Raw genomic sequence first — 14967 nt, 5'->3', positions numbered from 1 at the left:
CCATCGGCGTACGACGCCATCCTACTAATGGTGCGCCAGTTTGCGTCATGTCTGTATTAAATGTGAATGTATGCCCAGCGGCGGTCCTAGTTTGGAGGGGGCACCCTGCGCGAGGCCCTCCTTTGTCATTCCCCACTCCTCCCATCCACCAACATACTTTTTGATGTCATGACAATTTATTTGCATTTTCTTTGAGCAAGCACCTTAGTGAGACGCTACTAAATAAGTGTGAATCTTTTTTTCTGAAAATACTTCAAATCCTCATCACCCATCGTGTCACAAATGAGGAGTGCTGAACTTGCATGGATGACGCAGTTTTATTTTGATTAAAGGGATCCAAGGCCTTCACGAAAAGGGTTGACTCTTGGCAGCTAAACGGCACTAACACAATACACACAGCAACGGAAACTACATGAGGACCTGTGAAGTGAAAAGACAAATAAATAATTGCAAACAGAGACATTGGCGCCAAGAAGCTCAAACTGAGTTACATCCCCGAAAACCAGCGGTCAGAGGAGAGTGAGCGACGCATTTTGCACGGAAACAATGTGGCTGATTGTCTCATGGTTACGTTTGGTCATGCACGGTTTCTCATGTTGCCATCGCAGTGTTGCGGTATGATTTCACAGTATTTCCTCTCTGCCCCACTTTGATTGTCCGCCTGAAGTAGACGCAGGCAGCTTTGATTGTCAGCAGCTCATAGAAGCTTCACTAGTGATATAAAAACGTTATTTTTTCCATTTGTCAGATTTTTTTTTTTTTTTTTTGGTCTAGAAATCCCTGTCAGGTATCTGCGTGTTTTGCCATATAGTTCATTTTGGATGAAGATATTAGCATAAAATGCTACATTCATCTCTCCGGCAACATCTGACAAAAGTCCACGTCATCACATGCAGATGCATGTACAGAAACACACATTCTGAGCAAAAAGAACCTTCGTTTTGTATATGTGTGTGTGTCTGTTTGGTTTTTTTAATGGTTTTCAATTGACCTGAAGCCAAATGGGCATGTAGTTTCTACCACTTTTGGAACAAGGAACTGTGATTCGACTTCACAATACACTACAAACATTTGCTGGCATTTACTTGAATCATCCAGTGAAATTGTCCGCACCTCGATTGAAATCTAATCCTACACTAGTTTTAATCCGACTCTGCCGGGCAAGTAAATACAATGCAAATAGCAGTAGAGTATCGTCGTGTGTAACCAAAGCTGTTCTTGGATACGTTTGTAAACATTTGATGCATATCAGGTTTCTTCAGCTTATTTTGGGAAGCTCAGTCCTGTGTTATCCTTTATTTCTCTTCTGTCTTCTTTTTTTGTACTTCTCCTACGATGGTTGTCGTTCACTGTAATCTGGCCCAGTACTGGCCCAGGTTCTGGCTCATGCCCTGCGGGTCGGTTCCTGGAACTTGCACCGGCACCGAGACGCCGGGTGATATGAGGCCTAGTGGGAAAAAGATGGAGTCAGTGTGCATGACCTCAATGCGTGTGAGTGTGTGTGTGTCGGGGGTCTGTGTGAGGCATGCCCACTAATACCACATCAATAGAGACGGCCCAAGGCATAACCAACTAAAAATCTGACCACCAGGGGGCCTGCAAGAGCAATTAACAGTGCAGCGCAGCATAAAACAATCATACGAATTATAATAATATTACCACTAAAAATAAAGCGGGAGTTTGTCAGGGGCTTTTAGGAAACCATTTTGGAATAAATACCTGTGGAAACTAAAGAAAATGTCCGCCTGTTTATCAGACTAGCCACCAGAACACAGCAAACGGACCTACGATTGCCGAGAGGATTCAGAAGCAATGCGGAATTGGCGACATTTCTGCTCCACAGGTAAGTTTATCACCTCTTTTTGAATTGTAATTGATTGTACATTTAGAAGAATTAAACTTAAACCCGACCGTTTAAATGTAGTAGTCTGTCTTAATCAACGTAGCAGCGTTGGCTAACTTTGGCCTGTCTACAGTGGTAATGGTAACTCAGTCTTACGAATGGCTTAGGTGTTTTAAAACTGCTAACGCCCCCTTTAAATGTCTGGATTTAGGTAGTTAATTTTCTCTCGCTCTCTCTTTTTAACTCAACCTTTCTACATTTGTACACAGTTTTAATAATTCAACTTTATATTTGTTTTATGAAAATATTTTGGTCAACTTTTAGGACCTTCTGTTCAGACACATCTTATTTCAGTATTTGCTTTGTATGTACTTGTTTATTGGGGTTTTTTAATAGACTGTATTCACTCACTACATTGCCACACGAGAGTTTTGCAAATGGCAATCGCGGTCTTTTAAACCCAAAGTAACAAACCAGAGGACAATTTTACAGCCAATACATAAAGTTTGGCCTGCTTTATTTTTTTATTTCGTCGGCTGAGATCTATCAAGTACCATTCTTAAAAATCCTCATCCTGCCAGTTACCAAGATGATTATGAACCTTACTGTACGTCAAGAAACAAACAGTTCATACAGATAATGCAAATGAACTGAACTGAATTTCGGCAGTTATTCTTTCGTATGCCACTAGAGGGCGCATGTGTACCACTCGAGGGAACTGTCAAAAACTGACAGTGCTGCACAATCGAGTATATATTCGGCGTATATGTTGTCAATAATCAATATTATTGGCAGGAATAGCGTGTACCAATGATTTGATTTCACTTAGGCCCCATGAAAGCGTGGCCCGGCTCTGCCAATCAATCAGAAGTACTCACCGGTGTTGGAGTTGGCCGAAGGTGCAGTCTGGAGGTGAGGGGAGGAATATGCTGAAGAGTCAAAGCTGCGTGGGGCAGATGGAGATGGAGGCAACATGCAAGAGTACGAGGAGGCCGACTGCGGAGGGATGGACTGAGAAGGTAAACGGCAGAGGGAGAGGAGGAGAAGACCGGTCAATTACTGTCGGTCAGAGAGAAATCAGTCTTGTTTATTTGAATAATTGCCTGCTCGTGGGAAATGATCCAATTTACCTTGAATGTTTTAATTTAGGAGGAGGAGATAGGAAGGGCAAATTGTAGTTTTCCTGATTGTATATCTGTCTATCTGTCCATCTGTCTAGCTGTCGATCTATCCAGGTATGCTCTTGGATGAAGTCGTGCTGATGCAGTTGTCAGGACTAACCTGGACTCCAGATGAGAAGACTGACAGCGAGCTGTAGCTTGGTAGCGACGACTCGGCCTGACTCAACATGGACCCTGCAGGAGAAGAGAAACCAAAGAGTGAGTGCACGCAAACGCACACACACACACACACACACTCAGGAGTCTTTGAAAATCTGCACAAATGGGCCAGAGCCCAAAGGGGGCTTTGCTCGGGCGCCATTCAAGCTAGGGCCATATCTGACTGTACTTGGCCCAGCCAAACACAAGTCAAGGTAGCATTGTTTTTTAAAAAAATTGTTTTATTTGTTTTGAACACCAAGTGAATTAAGCTTACCCGAACTGCTGCCGTGCTGCTGATGGTAGACGGACGTGTTAAAGGAAGTGGTTAGGGGGGCTTGACTCTGCGAACAGGAAGTCACTCCTCCCGACCTCCTTTGGTTGCGCAGCTTCTCCTCCCGCCTCCACTTGGCTCTCCGGTTGGAGAACCACACCTTGGCCGAGCAGAGGGGTCATCTCATCACGAGATCACATCTATGATGTTGATGATGACCGTAAAGAAGCGACAGAACGCTGCCTTGTTTTTTTAAAAATTATTATTATGATTGTTTTAATATAAAAAACATTTTTACCTGCTATTTCGGACAAAAGAAAAGCAACATCCACAGCCCCGTGGTGACAACACGTCCGACTATAACTCCTTTTCAAAATAATAAATAGGCTTTACATAGAGTGACGATTCCTAAACACGGTGACCCTTTTTTTTTTTTCCATTTCCGACAAATGACATAAGTACTGTCATTAGATGAGCAGGACATTACCTATGTAGATAGCTAATGATGAGTGAATTTTACTTCATTCATTTCTGCTGTCTACTTTAGTGATGTATTAATGATGAAAATCTTAACCCAGAACCCACAATCAAACTTTGACATGAACCGTGGATCCTCTTCAATGCAATAGATTGGGCCGATCGATTGTAGGGGAGTGCGGGGGCTACTGCCCACCCCAAAAGCATCAGCTATTTGCCTCATCACTTCAACAAAAAGCAGTGACGTAGCATTTGTTTTCAAATAACGACAACAAATAAACAATAAACAAATAAAAGCTGAATTCAAGTGTTAGTTGAAGAATGACAAAGTGGCACTCAGCACTTGTTTTGACAGCCTCGTTGTCATGAAAGGGAAGGTTCCGGTCTGCTCACCTGTATCCTGGCCTCCGGTAAGTCAATCTTATTGGCCAGTCTCTCCCTCGCAAAGACGTCCGGGTAATGCGTCCTTTCAAATTCTGTGGAGGAAATGGAACATCTCGTGGGTGTTTTAGGAAAAACTATGGATGCGTCTCAAAGGTAATACGTGAAATTGTAATCAGTCAGCTGCCATCCGCACTGCATCTTTTTGAATTCCCCGCGTCGTATTGGTGTTGACTAATTCAACTTTCCATGGGAAACGCAAATCAAGGAGGCGGAGCGATGTATCCTTACAACCATTTTTGAAATATTTATCCGTTGCACTTTATCTGAATTATTGATGGTGATGGAACACGCCGAAAGTTCAAACGAAAGGATTCGTGTTGAGAAGCTGCCTAAGCATTTTTGATTTCAAAGTAGGCCGACTTGGCAAATCCCCACAGGTTCGAGTTTTGTCAAGTCTTATTCACCAAAGTCAGGACCCCGCATACCAGCAATGACATTCGGTGGTCCGAAACCTTTCCTCTCGCATCAAACATGTTTTCTCCTCGGTGACTTCATCAAATTCCGAATTGGCAAATCCAAAGGGACAGCCTCGCTAATTCTAAAGAAGTTTCAGGTTTGCTGCCATCAGGGTCACATCGGTAGGTTCAGAGGCGCACTCAAAATCAGAGATGCATGTGAAAAAAGTGGATACAAAAACTAACCGCATTGCATTGTGGGATGTGGCGCAATTTTTTTGCCGAGTTGTATCTAAGGTTGCGTGCTTAAAGACAGCGCGTTAAAATGCGAGCCGGAGAATGGAGTTTATTCGTCGAAGTTGCCGTGAACGGAGTCGCACCTAAACCGAGGCTCCGCTGTATTGCCGAATGAATACCGCATCATACCGTCCAGTTTTGTTCTCCCGGTTATCTCTTGAATACGACACTATTTCATTAAAATGAGGTCAGTACTTGTGCGTTGCCCATCGCTGGGTTGGCCGTTTAACGCGTCCTTCGCAGATCCATATTGCACAAGATAGCAACACGGACCGCACGAATTAAACCTGTCTGGCAAATTGCTCTAATTGGCATCTGTGTCAACACATGATTGTTATTGTGCCGTGGCCATGCGCTGAGGTCAGTGTACCTCATTAATGTCATTTGCGCAGAGTGACCACAGTGATACACTTCCACTCGGCTGCGCAGTGGACATTGCGTCCTTATTTCGCTCAAGGGCCCGCTGCAGCCATATCCAGTCAAGAGTGGCGTTGTGATGCCGGCGTGTGTTTGTGTGCGCGCGTGTGTGTGTGTGTGCGTGCCTGCGCGTGTGCACAGCTGACTTATCTGACTGCATAACGCATGCACAGTAATGATGCATGATCAAAACTCCCCTGTTTATGCGGCCAGAGGCCATTTTGGAGGATATAGTTGCGGTCTTAATTTGATCTCATCATCTGTGTTCAGCAATCAGGGCTCATTGCTGCAAACGGAGGGAAAACACACTCCCCGGACCCTTTATTAGCTACACCAGTACAATCGAATGACAATACTTTCGGGGCTCTTCTGGCGTAAAGCTGATTGCGCTCACTTTTTTCTGAGCGACAAAAAGACTTTTTGAATAGAGACTTTATGTAAAGTAAGAAATCACAACGGGATATGCTATTTTGATTGGATCCATGCATGAAAATCCATGCGGAATGATATTAATGCTGCAATTGGCTGGCAACCGGTTCAGGGTGTCCCCCGCCTACTGCCCGAAAACAGCTGGGATAGGCTCCAGCATGCCCCGCGACCCTTGTGAGAATAAAGCGGTTCAGAAAATGGATGGATGGATTATATTAATGCATTTAAAAAAATAATCATTTGAGTTTAAGCGCTTCTGCCCACTGGTGTATTGACCATTGTGGAAACATCAAGTCTGACTTGAGTGTTTCCCAGTGTTTTGAATTGGGCAGTTGTTGGGCCGAATGAACACGATCATTATGTGGTGCTCACATAAATGTGTTGAGCGCCATTTTATATTCTGTGTCATCGCAATACAACGCATTGGCCACGTGGTGCTAACATTACTCCCAGAAATGTCAAACGTTTCGGTTAAAATTGGGGTTAAAAACAAAAAAAAAATGCAGGCTGTATCCAGGCCACCGATCATTCGGCACTGCGTGTCGTCCTGTGACTGGCCGTAAAACAATGCCGGCGTTTGGTTGGCACGCAGGCGTGCCCTGACCTTTCTCCAGCGCCTCGATCTGCTCCTGCGTGAAGCTGGTGCGGTTCCTCTGCAGCTTCCTCTTGAGCTGCAGCCTCAGCTGAGACTCCTCGCTCTCGTCCCTATCCGCGGGCACGCCTCCCCCTCGGCCCGCGCCTCCTCCTCCTCCTCCTCCTCGGCCTCCGACAACCGCGTCGCCTACCATGCCGCCCTCCGCATCCAGCAGGCAGCCCTCGGACACTGAGGTGCGGCGAGAGCCACGGAAAGTCGGTCGCGAGGAAATCGAATGTGGATTTTTGGTTGTTTTTTTTTAACTCTCACCTGTGCTGTGTTGAGTTTGTACACCAGTGGGGTCGTGGTACCAGTTGTTGGGCCCGCTCCAGTTGGAACCGCTCTGCAGGTTCAGCATGGTTAACTTTTCATACATACTCCAAGTGTCCCAAGCACCATGAAGACCAAGGCAGCGGTCCTGCTGTGTGCGTGCGTGCTTGCCCCCTTTTCCTGTCACTTTGGGCTCCTCGCGCTGTCCTTCGATCCTACCACCTCTTCCTCCTAAGGGAAGAAGCGAAGAGGAGGAGGAGGAGCGAAAGAAGGAGGGGTTCATATCGCATGAGTTCACACATGGCCGGCATTGTGGCGAATTAGCCTCACCATGACAGACAGAAATGGAGTTAGTTACATGCCGGCTGTCGTTGTGTGTGTGTGTGTGCGTGTGTGTGTCTGTGTGTGTTATACATTGGAATGCTGGTATACCTTTGGGAACCAAGGTACATTAGAAGCCACTCGGAGAGCCATGACATTTATTATGCTACACGCTTTTAGCTTCGCTGATAACGCCCAGCATGTATGCGCGCGCGCGCGCGCACACACACACAAGTACACGGAAAGATGCTGAATTTGGACGCTGACGCGCACAGGCACGGCGCTTCTCTTGAAGCGCATGAAAGGACAACAAAGAGCTGAAGTTTGTCCTTCAACAATTAATGGCCGAATGAATCCAGTTCGGTCTGGAAATCTTGACTGCAATCGCTAAATAAATGTCCATTTTTGATGAAACCTCTTCAAGAAGAGCAGAAAGTGCGGCAGCCTATGCATCCATTCAATTGTTTGCCCTCATTTCTTTTTTTTTTTCCTTTCCCTCGTTTTTAGGAGATTTCACAAGAACTGACTTTGCACCACAACAACCAAGTGCCCACAACGGCAAAAGGTCACAGGTCACCCATCCCTACGCCGAGCCCTTCGAGAACCGACGTTATATTTCCAACGCATCGTCCCATCTCCAAACGACAGCCATTCGGGGGGAAAACGACCCCACACCTCCCCAAAAAAGTAAGTCAAGTTTTCAACTTACACAGCATCAAGGTGGGTCGACGCCGGGGGTCCCGTGTACTTTGATTCCCCTGTTGCCTCCTCGTCCCTTGTTCTCCAGCTTTGTTGACAATACTGTGTGCGTAAAGGCGAGAGTGGAGGAGAGATGGAGGGAGCGACGGAGAGAAAGAGGTGGTGTGTATGGGAGGGGGTGACATGAGGGGGGTGTGCTCTGGAGAGAAATGCGTCTGCGGGCGCTCTTGTCCTCGGAGCGATGGCGAGAGAGAGAGAGCGAGCGAGAGAGAGGAGGGGAAAGGAGGTAGAGGGCCACCGAGGGGTGACAAAGTGAGTCAACATCAGTGTCAAGTTTGAACTTAATGCCAGGGAGAGGAGGAGGGGAGGCGCGCGCATCCAGAGTCCAGCATGAGGCGCACAGAATGGAGGGACGCAGATGAGGAGAAATACATGACGAGGAAGCCCAATTTCCACATGAAAAAGCCGTGTCAATATTGACCGAGGAGACGACGCTTTTTGCTTGACTGAGGGCAGGTCGGCACTGAAAATATTGACAATACCGATTCAGCGGGATCCATCCAGTCATTAGAAGGGCAAACGATTACGATGGATGACACGAGCAGTGGGATTGTTACGGTCTCTCCAAATTTACAGGATTAACAAACAGCGTATCACTTTAATTTCATTCCGGCCGATTCACCAACGTGACGAGCCTGATCGTCAAAGAAACAAAATGCACGCGTGCAAGATGTGGTTCACTTTGCCGTGCGGTGTGCAGCGCGAGTATACGCAAGCGCGCGACTTGAATTTGATTGCAATGAGCGGAGTAAAAATCGAGAAATAAACCTGCAACTTCGTGTTTCATCATCGGCCATTATTTAGTCCCGATGGTGAGAATCGCACATTCTCCTGAGTGAGTGTCAAATGACATCAAGGTGATGATTCATTTTGTCAAATCTACGATTATACCGTGCCCACAAGAGAAGGCAAACACAGTCAATCGTTAGCAACTAACATATTTGGATAAATTGACCAGCAAGTCGAGCGACGCTATTCGGTGAATGACTCCGAAAGTGATCGAATTGCACAATAACCACAACTAACAGATGCGGTACGAGGCCCTTGTGCCGGTCCCGTTTGGGCCTCTTCGATGCGGTGTGACGTCATTCAAGCACAGCAATGAAAGATGCCTTTGAAGTGCAGGTGAAGTCTGCGTGAACATTGAAAACATTTTTTTTCGTCTTAAAAAGCCCTGTTAGGGCTCAGTTGATAGCCGACGGTGAAGAGAAATAAAAACATGTTAGCCCGAAATGAAGCGCACGCCACGGACACCGGGCCACACGCACGCCAACGCGGCGAGCCAGCAATCAGGGGACTTGGAGTTTACTGTGATTTTTAGACATTTTTCTTAAAGGCCCTTCACGTTATTTTTGCTTCATTGGTACACGCACGCGCACGCAGAAAGGCCCAGGCGAAGGCCTGACACGAGGTGCGCCTCATGACGCAGGTATGACGGTTTGTATGCAGCAGGAAGCGGCGTGGAAGCCTGGTTTAAATATATCTCTTTGCTGGAAGATGGAGGGAGTGAAGAGGAAGTATGTGACTTTGGGGTGGGTGCGGGGGCTCAGGGATGGGGAGGATGCCAGCTTGTTTTATTTCCGGTTGACAAGACTTTGCGCTCCCTTTCTCTCTGTCGCTCCCTCTCTCTTTCATGCTCGCCTATTCTTTGGCCGCCTCCGCCCAGCCACGTTGCTCTCTTCTACCTCTTTCTCACTCACTTAAATCACTTCCAAATTATAGAACATTCTCCAAACAAAGGGAAAAAAAACCACCAGAAGATATTGTTGGAGCTGGCCAGTATTTTGCATGGCGTGATCGAGTCATGTCATCTCTGCCAAGGCCTTCCGTCCAGCAGGCCGGTGGTTGTCAAACCTTTTACACCAAATGCCGCCTCAAAATGACCACCATCATGACGACATCAACGATGCAGTAACGGGGTCGTTTTATTCCTTGAATGTGTACACAATGTAACCATCTGCAGTTTGAACACAAAAACACAGCCGCAGAGAATTCAGATGGGGATCGGCGACTTTTCCAAATTGGGAATATCCCCGTAACATAATTAGCCATGGATCTTTGTGGGAGTCTGCACCCCACCCAAAAATAAGAACATGATATCAGGATCAAAGTGCAGGACCAACATTTCAATTTGCTTTTGTAACTTTTTTCCTGAACTTCCTCACTAAACAAGGAATGATGACGACAACATTGAGGCATACGCAGGAGGTGCTGATCCCAATTAGGACCGTTCGGCCTTGGCGGAGGTCCGCGTCCTACCCACATTTGCAGGAAAAGCAGAGGAATGCGATATTGGATGGCAGCGGTGGTTTTGTTGATTCAATCGCAAGCTATTGAACAGAGCGAGAAAGCCAAACTCCTCCACAGCGGACAATTAATGAAATCGACTTTGTTCCAAAAGTAAAGAGAGGTTGAGTAGCTCAACCTTTTCCTTTCTTCTCAACTCATTGCAGCATCCTATTGTGTTCCAGTTGTTGGAATGTGGCCTAACCTATGTGATCCCTATGTGCTGAGTGCAATAATGTGTGAGCGTGTGAGTGTGTGTGACGGCGCGTGCTTCGCTGCAAAGATTCATGTAGCTCCGGGACATGCTTTTTTTTTTTTTTTTTTTTTAGTGCATCTTGTTAGTTCATTCCTGTCACCTCTCTCTCTCCCTCACCATCCCTTGCTTTTTCGGCGCTGAAGGGGGGATGCGGAAGGGGCGGGGGTTGGGGGGAGGACGACGTGTGCGTGTGGAGGCAGTCGCCATGGTTACAATGCCACGACAAATATTCATCAAGACGTTAAAATAAAAACAAACGGGAGTGCATTATAATTGCCGGCTCCTGTAATGCAGTCACATTTAAATGAGTAAGAGGAGCAAGTAGGACGCCCGCGTGTGTTGATGCAATCACGGCTCACCTGTGGCCACGTGGCACACTAATTCCAACTTGTTGTGTTATTTACCTGCCTATGGAATTCCCGATGAGGACGCTCGTTTCCTTTGGTGCCCCCCCCCCCACCCCCCTCAACCACCATCCCACCCACCTCCATCTCTTGCTCTTCCGCTACTGTTGTGTAGCCGCAGGCCACAGTGTGATGTGTCCTCCCTCTGTCCCTCCCTCCCTCCCTCCCTCTCTCTCTGTCCCTGTCACCTTCAATTGCTCTGTGAAACTAGACACACTGCCTGGGGGCACGAGAGAGCCGCCGAGCGACGGAGCAGGGCAGGAGAGCAAAAGAAAGGGAGGGAGAGAGAGACAGAGAGAGAGAGACAGCTTTAAAGACAGACACAATGAATACGCATTTGGTGTCATGTGAATAAAGGAAGTGACCCGCAGAGCAAAATCGTCAATATGTCATCTTCCTTCGCAAAAGCCCACCGAGGGAGATTTAGGATGCAACAGTGAGACGGTGACTTGCAAGCTTGAATTGCGTTTATCCGTTCCATGTATATGGGGGGGGGGGATTCTTTTTTGTTAGGATCGTTAAATTGGAAACTCGGTTTTGATTTAATCTAATTAAATCATTACACAGGCAGCCCGGCTGTCACTTGGTTAGCACGTCGGCCTCACAGTGCAGAGGTACAGGGTTCGATTCTGGCTTGGGCCTTCCTCCTCCGCACAGGACAAAGCAATTGAAAACAGTCGTATGACGATTGATGGTTTAAAATCAAAAATGGATTGGGGATTGGAGTGTAAAGATTCATGTATGAAGACAGTAAACGGTCAACCGTAAAAGACACTAAAAAATTGCAGGTGAGCAGCTGCAGCCAGACGCGCCAGCGTCCACTCAACTTTTTGTGGACAATAAAACCAAATGACGTGGATTCCCCCCCCCCCCCCCCCCCAATCAAGCGCTTATCACACAGACTGTAATTGGGTGAGATGAGGACACTTTATAGCTTTATTTTGACCCAAATACCACACTGCCCCTTGATGTTTTCCGGGGGCGGGGCTTCCGCTCGCATTCCTCGAATTCCATTGGCTCAGGTGGACTCTGAAGGCGACTTTTTATTGGTCCGTCCGTCGCTCAAGCAGGTAGCTTGACGATTGAGCGCTAACGTTTTACTGTGGAATGTGGCCGAAACCGATTCAGTCTGGCCCCCGTTACTCGATGTTACAACACTACTAAACAACATCAACGGAACCGGGAGTTAGCGTTCATTCTTTATTATTATTTTCTTTCAAAGAACGACTGTCCTCAATTGCTCGTTGATCGGTCGCCGGGCGGGAAGGTCGTCGTACATGAACGCCATTTGCCACGTTTTTATTTTTTTCGACGCCTGTGCTGTTAGAGGTTCGCTTCTGTCTGGGCTGAACTACGACCCGTGACACGAAAAACACGTGGAAAATGTCACTAAAGTCCTGTTTGATTGCCACTTTTCTGGGCGTAACAGGTGAGTGCACCCCTCCGCATCTTCCTGGTCGTCGCCATGTCACTTTCTTTGTCCCTCTCCATATCTGCTGTTTAAAAACAGAAACGGGGCATTTTTACCATTGAATGAGAATTATGGGGTTTGGTTGTAAGTTGTATGAAAATACAAGTGAAATTGAACGAGGAAAGACGCCTACTATGACTAAGACAGCCACTCAGTAGCCCACGAAAGAGTACTATTATTATTATGCTTTTTCCTGACATGAATTAACCCATTTCATTTTCCAATGTATAAGTCACCGTTTCAGAAACACATTCATAAAATGCAATGGGTAGTGTGATGTGTCATTGATTAACATAGCTACAATACAGGTTGTTACATCCTGAAGGTGATCTGTCTCTGTATTTATCGATATCTTGTCGTGTTTGTCTTGTACAGAGGGAAGTAAGAGTTCTTGATTTTCCTAATAAATAAAAAAAACCACAACAACAACTAAACTATCCTTGGTATGGCCGTGTAGGTTTCTTGTTCTCGTACGCCGAAGAATGCGGGAGACCGACACTGCAGGAGAACAGGATTGTTGGAGGGATGGACGCCTCGGATGGGGTGTGGCCGTGGCAGGTATCTGTACAGGTGGGTCCCAGTAGACTAGCCACAGGTGATCCTCTTCCACCTATCCCCCGCGCTCTCTTATCGTGTGTGCCTTTCCAAGTGGTGTGAAAGTATTGTAGTGATTGGACGCATCCGCTTGTGATGCTGACGTGACTCACTGTGTGGATGAGTTTTTACAATTTCCTCTTTGGCCTCCAGAAAGATAATGGTCACGTCTGCGGCGGGTCCATTATCACAGAGTACTGGATCCTATCAGCGGCTCACTGTATCCCCAAGTAAGAACGCACGCATGCACACAAACTTATTTGTCCAAGTTCCTGGAAAGTATGGAATTTCATTTCATCCATTTTCCCTCTTCGTCTGGAGAAAATATGCAATTTTGACAGTTCAAAATACGTAGTCACCCGAGATCTTCAAATTGCATCCGTGGCAATGCGTTGATGTCCCTTTTGGATGAGAAGAACATTTATTTAATCATAGGCAGTTTATTGATTTATCCCCTAACAAGTTTAGCTAGTGGGCACTGATGTTCACCAGACGACAATTTAAAGCGTCTGTCAATATACTTGTACAACGTACACGGCTAACAAGGTAAGTCTGTGAAATACAGCCTCACGTTGTCTATTGATGAGCAATATACAGTGTTCATAAAATGACCTCCTTTTGGCTGTGTGCTGTGAGGTTCTTTGCTCGATAAATGTTAAAGGTCAGTTAAAAAGGGCTTGTCGCTTGATAAAGGCACCATGTTGGACACAGTTCTCTTATTGATTACATTTTAAGAGCTGCACACTGAGTGCACATTGCTAATCTCCTTTCAGTCCATCCGACGTGAGCTCGTACACCATCTACGCCGGCTGGTACTTCCTGAACAGTTTCAACCCGCACCAGTCGGTGCACCGCGTCAACTACGTGGTGATCCCGTCCGGATATGTGGAGCCTCACAGTGGTAAGGATGTAGCCCTGGTGCGCCTCGCCACCCCCCTGACCTGGTCGGATTGGATCCGTCCCGTTTGCCTGCCTGCCTCTGGCACCCTTTTTCCTGGTGGCATGCTGTGCTACGTCACCGGCTGGGGGGACATCCGCAACAGCGGTGAGGCTCGCTTCGTATTTTTTTGTATGGATTAATTTTGTGGGGGCGGGGAGCATTTGCAATGTTGCATGCTAAGGACATTCTAAGGTGCAAACAAATAGGAAAAAGAAAATGTAGGTTAAAGGAGAAATGCCGTACTGACAACTTAGGTGAATACTCCACTGTTGTCAAAAACAAAGTTCCTCATGTGCCTCTCTGCGCAGTCCCGCTGCCAGGGGCGGGGCCTCTGCAGGAGGTGCAGGTGCCAATCATCTCGGAGGGTATATGTCGTGAGATGTACCAGATGGAGGAGGTGGACATTTTGTATGACATGATCTGTGCCGGCTACCAGGAGGGCGGCAGGGACTCGTGCCAGGTACTGTTGGATTCGCACTTTACGTTGACACAATTAGCTGCACGTACACTCTCGGCTACGGTGATACCTTGAATGACAAGTGCCCTGAGTTGTATTTGTTTTCACTCGTACCTCTGCCATCAGGGCGACTCGGGAGGGCCCCTCGTCTGCCAGATGGTGAACGGCACCTGGGTACAGGCGGGTGTGGTGAGTTTCGGGCTGGGCTGCGCTGAGGCCAACCAGCCAGGTGTGTACGCCAGGCTCACCAGCTACTCCAGTTTCATTCGCGACAACATACCAGAGGTCAGACTGTACGGCCGAGCTCAGCGCCACCGGTTAGAGGGGGCTGCGGCGGCGCTGCTTTGCTGTTTGTCTGCCATTCTGGTCCTGCGTTGGCTGTAAGTAAGCTTCGGGAAGGTAAAACCGGGCCAAATGAAGAAATTCTCTCTGCTTGCAAATCATGAAGCACCAAGAAACGTAATATAATTTTTAAATGTGTAGTCAAGGAATGACGTTTGATTTAAAATGTTTTTGATACATTTGTACTTTAAATGGCAACTGTGAGAGTTTGGTTTTTGTAATAAATGTAATTTCAATACTGTGAGCCAACGGCTCGTGGGCTAAAACAATTTTTCAAAGGAACTGTGGTCTAAAGTTAAAAACCTTTGAGCCACAAATGCTCATAATGTTTTTGATCA

General features: G+C 46.8%; 2 protein-coding genes across 3 annotated transcripts; one reads left to right on the top strand and one right to left on the bottom strand.

Annotated features, from left to right (window-relative positions):
• Positions 1-298: 298 nt before the first annotated feature.
• On the bottom strand, positions 299-8023 carry pax10 (paired box 10). The gene is made up of 8 exons (XM_086138471.1): positions 7830-8023; positions 6800-7030; positions 6500-6718; positions 4307-4389; positions 3440-3596; positions 3125-3198; positions 2722-2854; positions 299-1447 (listed from the first exon to the last, which is right to left on the bottom strand). Exons 2-8 carry the CDS (start codon positions 6903-6905, stop codon positions 1347-1349), a joined length of 873 nt encoding a protein of 290 aa, XP_085994597.1. The 5' UTR covers positions 6906-7030; positions 7830-8023; the 3' UTR covers positions 299-1346.
• LOC147189407 (serine protease 33) lies at positions 2745-14873 on the top strand. 2 transcript variants are annotated; one of them, XM_086138465.1, is made up of 8 exons: positions 2745-2862; positions 3063-3222; positions 7628-7807; positions 12754-12866; positions 13044-13120; positions 13664-13935; positions 14139-14290; positions 14414-14873. In XM_086138465.1, the coding sequence occupies exons 2-8, from the start codon at positions 3192-3194 to the stop codon at positions 14669-14671; spliced, it is 1083 nt and encodes a 360-aa protein (XP_085994591.1). In that variant the 5' UTR covers positions 2745-2862; positions 3063-3191; the 3' UTR covers positions 14672-14873. The 2 variants fall into 2 exon arrangements, with proteins under 2 accessions (XP_085994591.1, XP_085994592.1); XM_086138466.1 differs by lacking the exons at positions 2745-2862; positions 3063-3222; positions 7628-7807 and adding an exon at positions 11894-12254.
• The last annotated feature ends 94 nt before the right edge of the window (positions 14874-14967 follow it).

The sequence above is a fragment of the Hippocampus guttulatus genome, chromosome 19 (genome assembly GCF_054856545.1).
Source record: "Hippocampus guttulatus isolate MCC_2025c chromosome 19, RoL_Hgut_1.0, whole genome shotgun sequence".
NCBI lineage: Eukaryota > Metazoa > Chordata > Actinopteri > Syngnathiformes > Syngnathidae > Hippocampus > Hippocampus guttulatus.
Note: the sequence above shows the minus strand (reverse complement) of the source record. Positions and strands in the feature narration are given on the sequence as shown.

Bases quoted from the DNA above. Each gene is read 5' to 3' on its own strand.
- LOC147189407 (XM_086138465.1), top strand. From the start codon at position 3,192: ATGGACCCTGCAGGAGAAGAGAAACCAAAGA. The intron at 3,223-7,627 runs GTGAGTGCACGC...CCTCGTTTTTAG, and splicing joins AGGAGAAGAGAAACCAAAGA to GAGATTTCACAAGAACTGAC. The intron at 13,121-13,663 runs GTAAGAACGCAC...ATCTCCTTTCAG, and splicing joins GCGGCTCACTGTATCCCCAA to TCCATCCGACGTGAGCTCGT.
- pax10 (XM_086138471.1), bottom strand. From the start codon at position 6,905: ATGTATGAAAAGTTAACCATGCTGAACCTGCAGAGCGGTTCCAACTGG. The intron at 4,390-6,499 runs GTCAGGGCACGC...TTTCCTCCACAG, and splicing joins GATCGAGGCGCTGGAGAAAG to AATTTGAAAGGACGCATTAC. The intron at 1,448-2,721 runs GTGAGTACTTCT...TTTTCCCACTAG, and splicing joins TTCGGCCAACTCCAACACCG to GCCTCATATCACCCGGCGTC.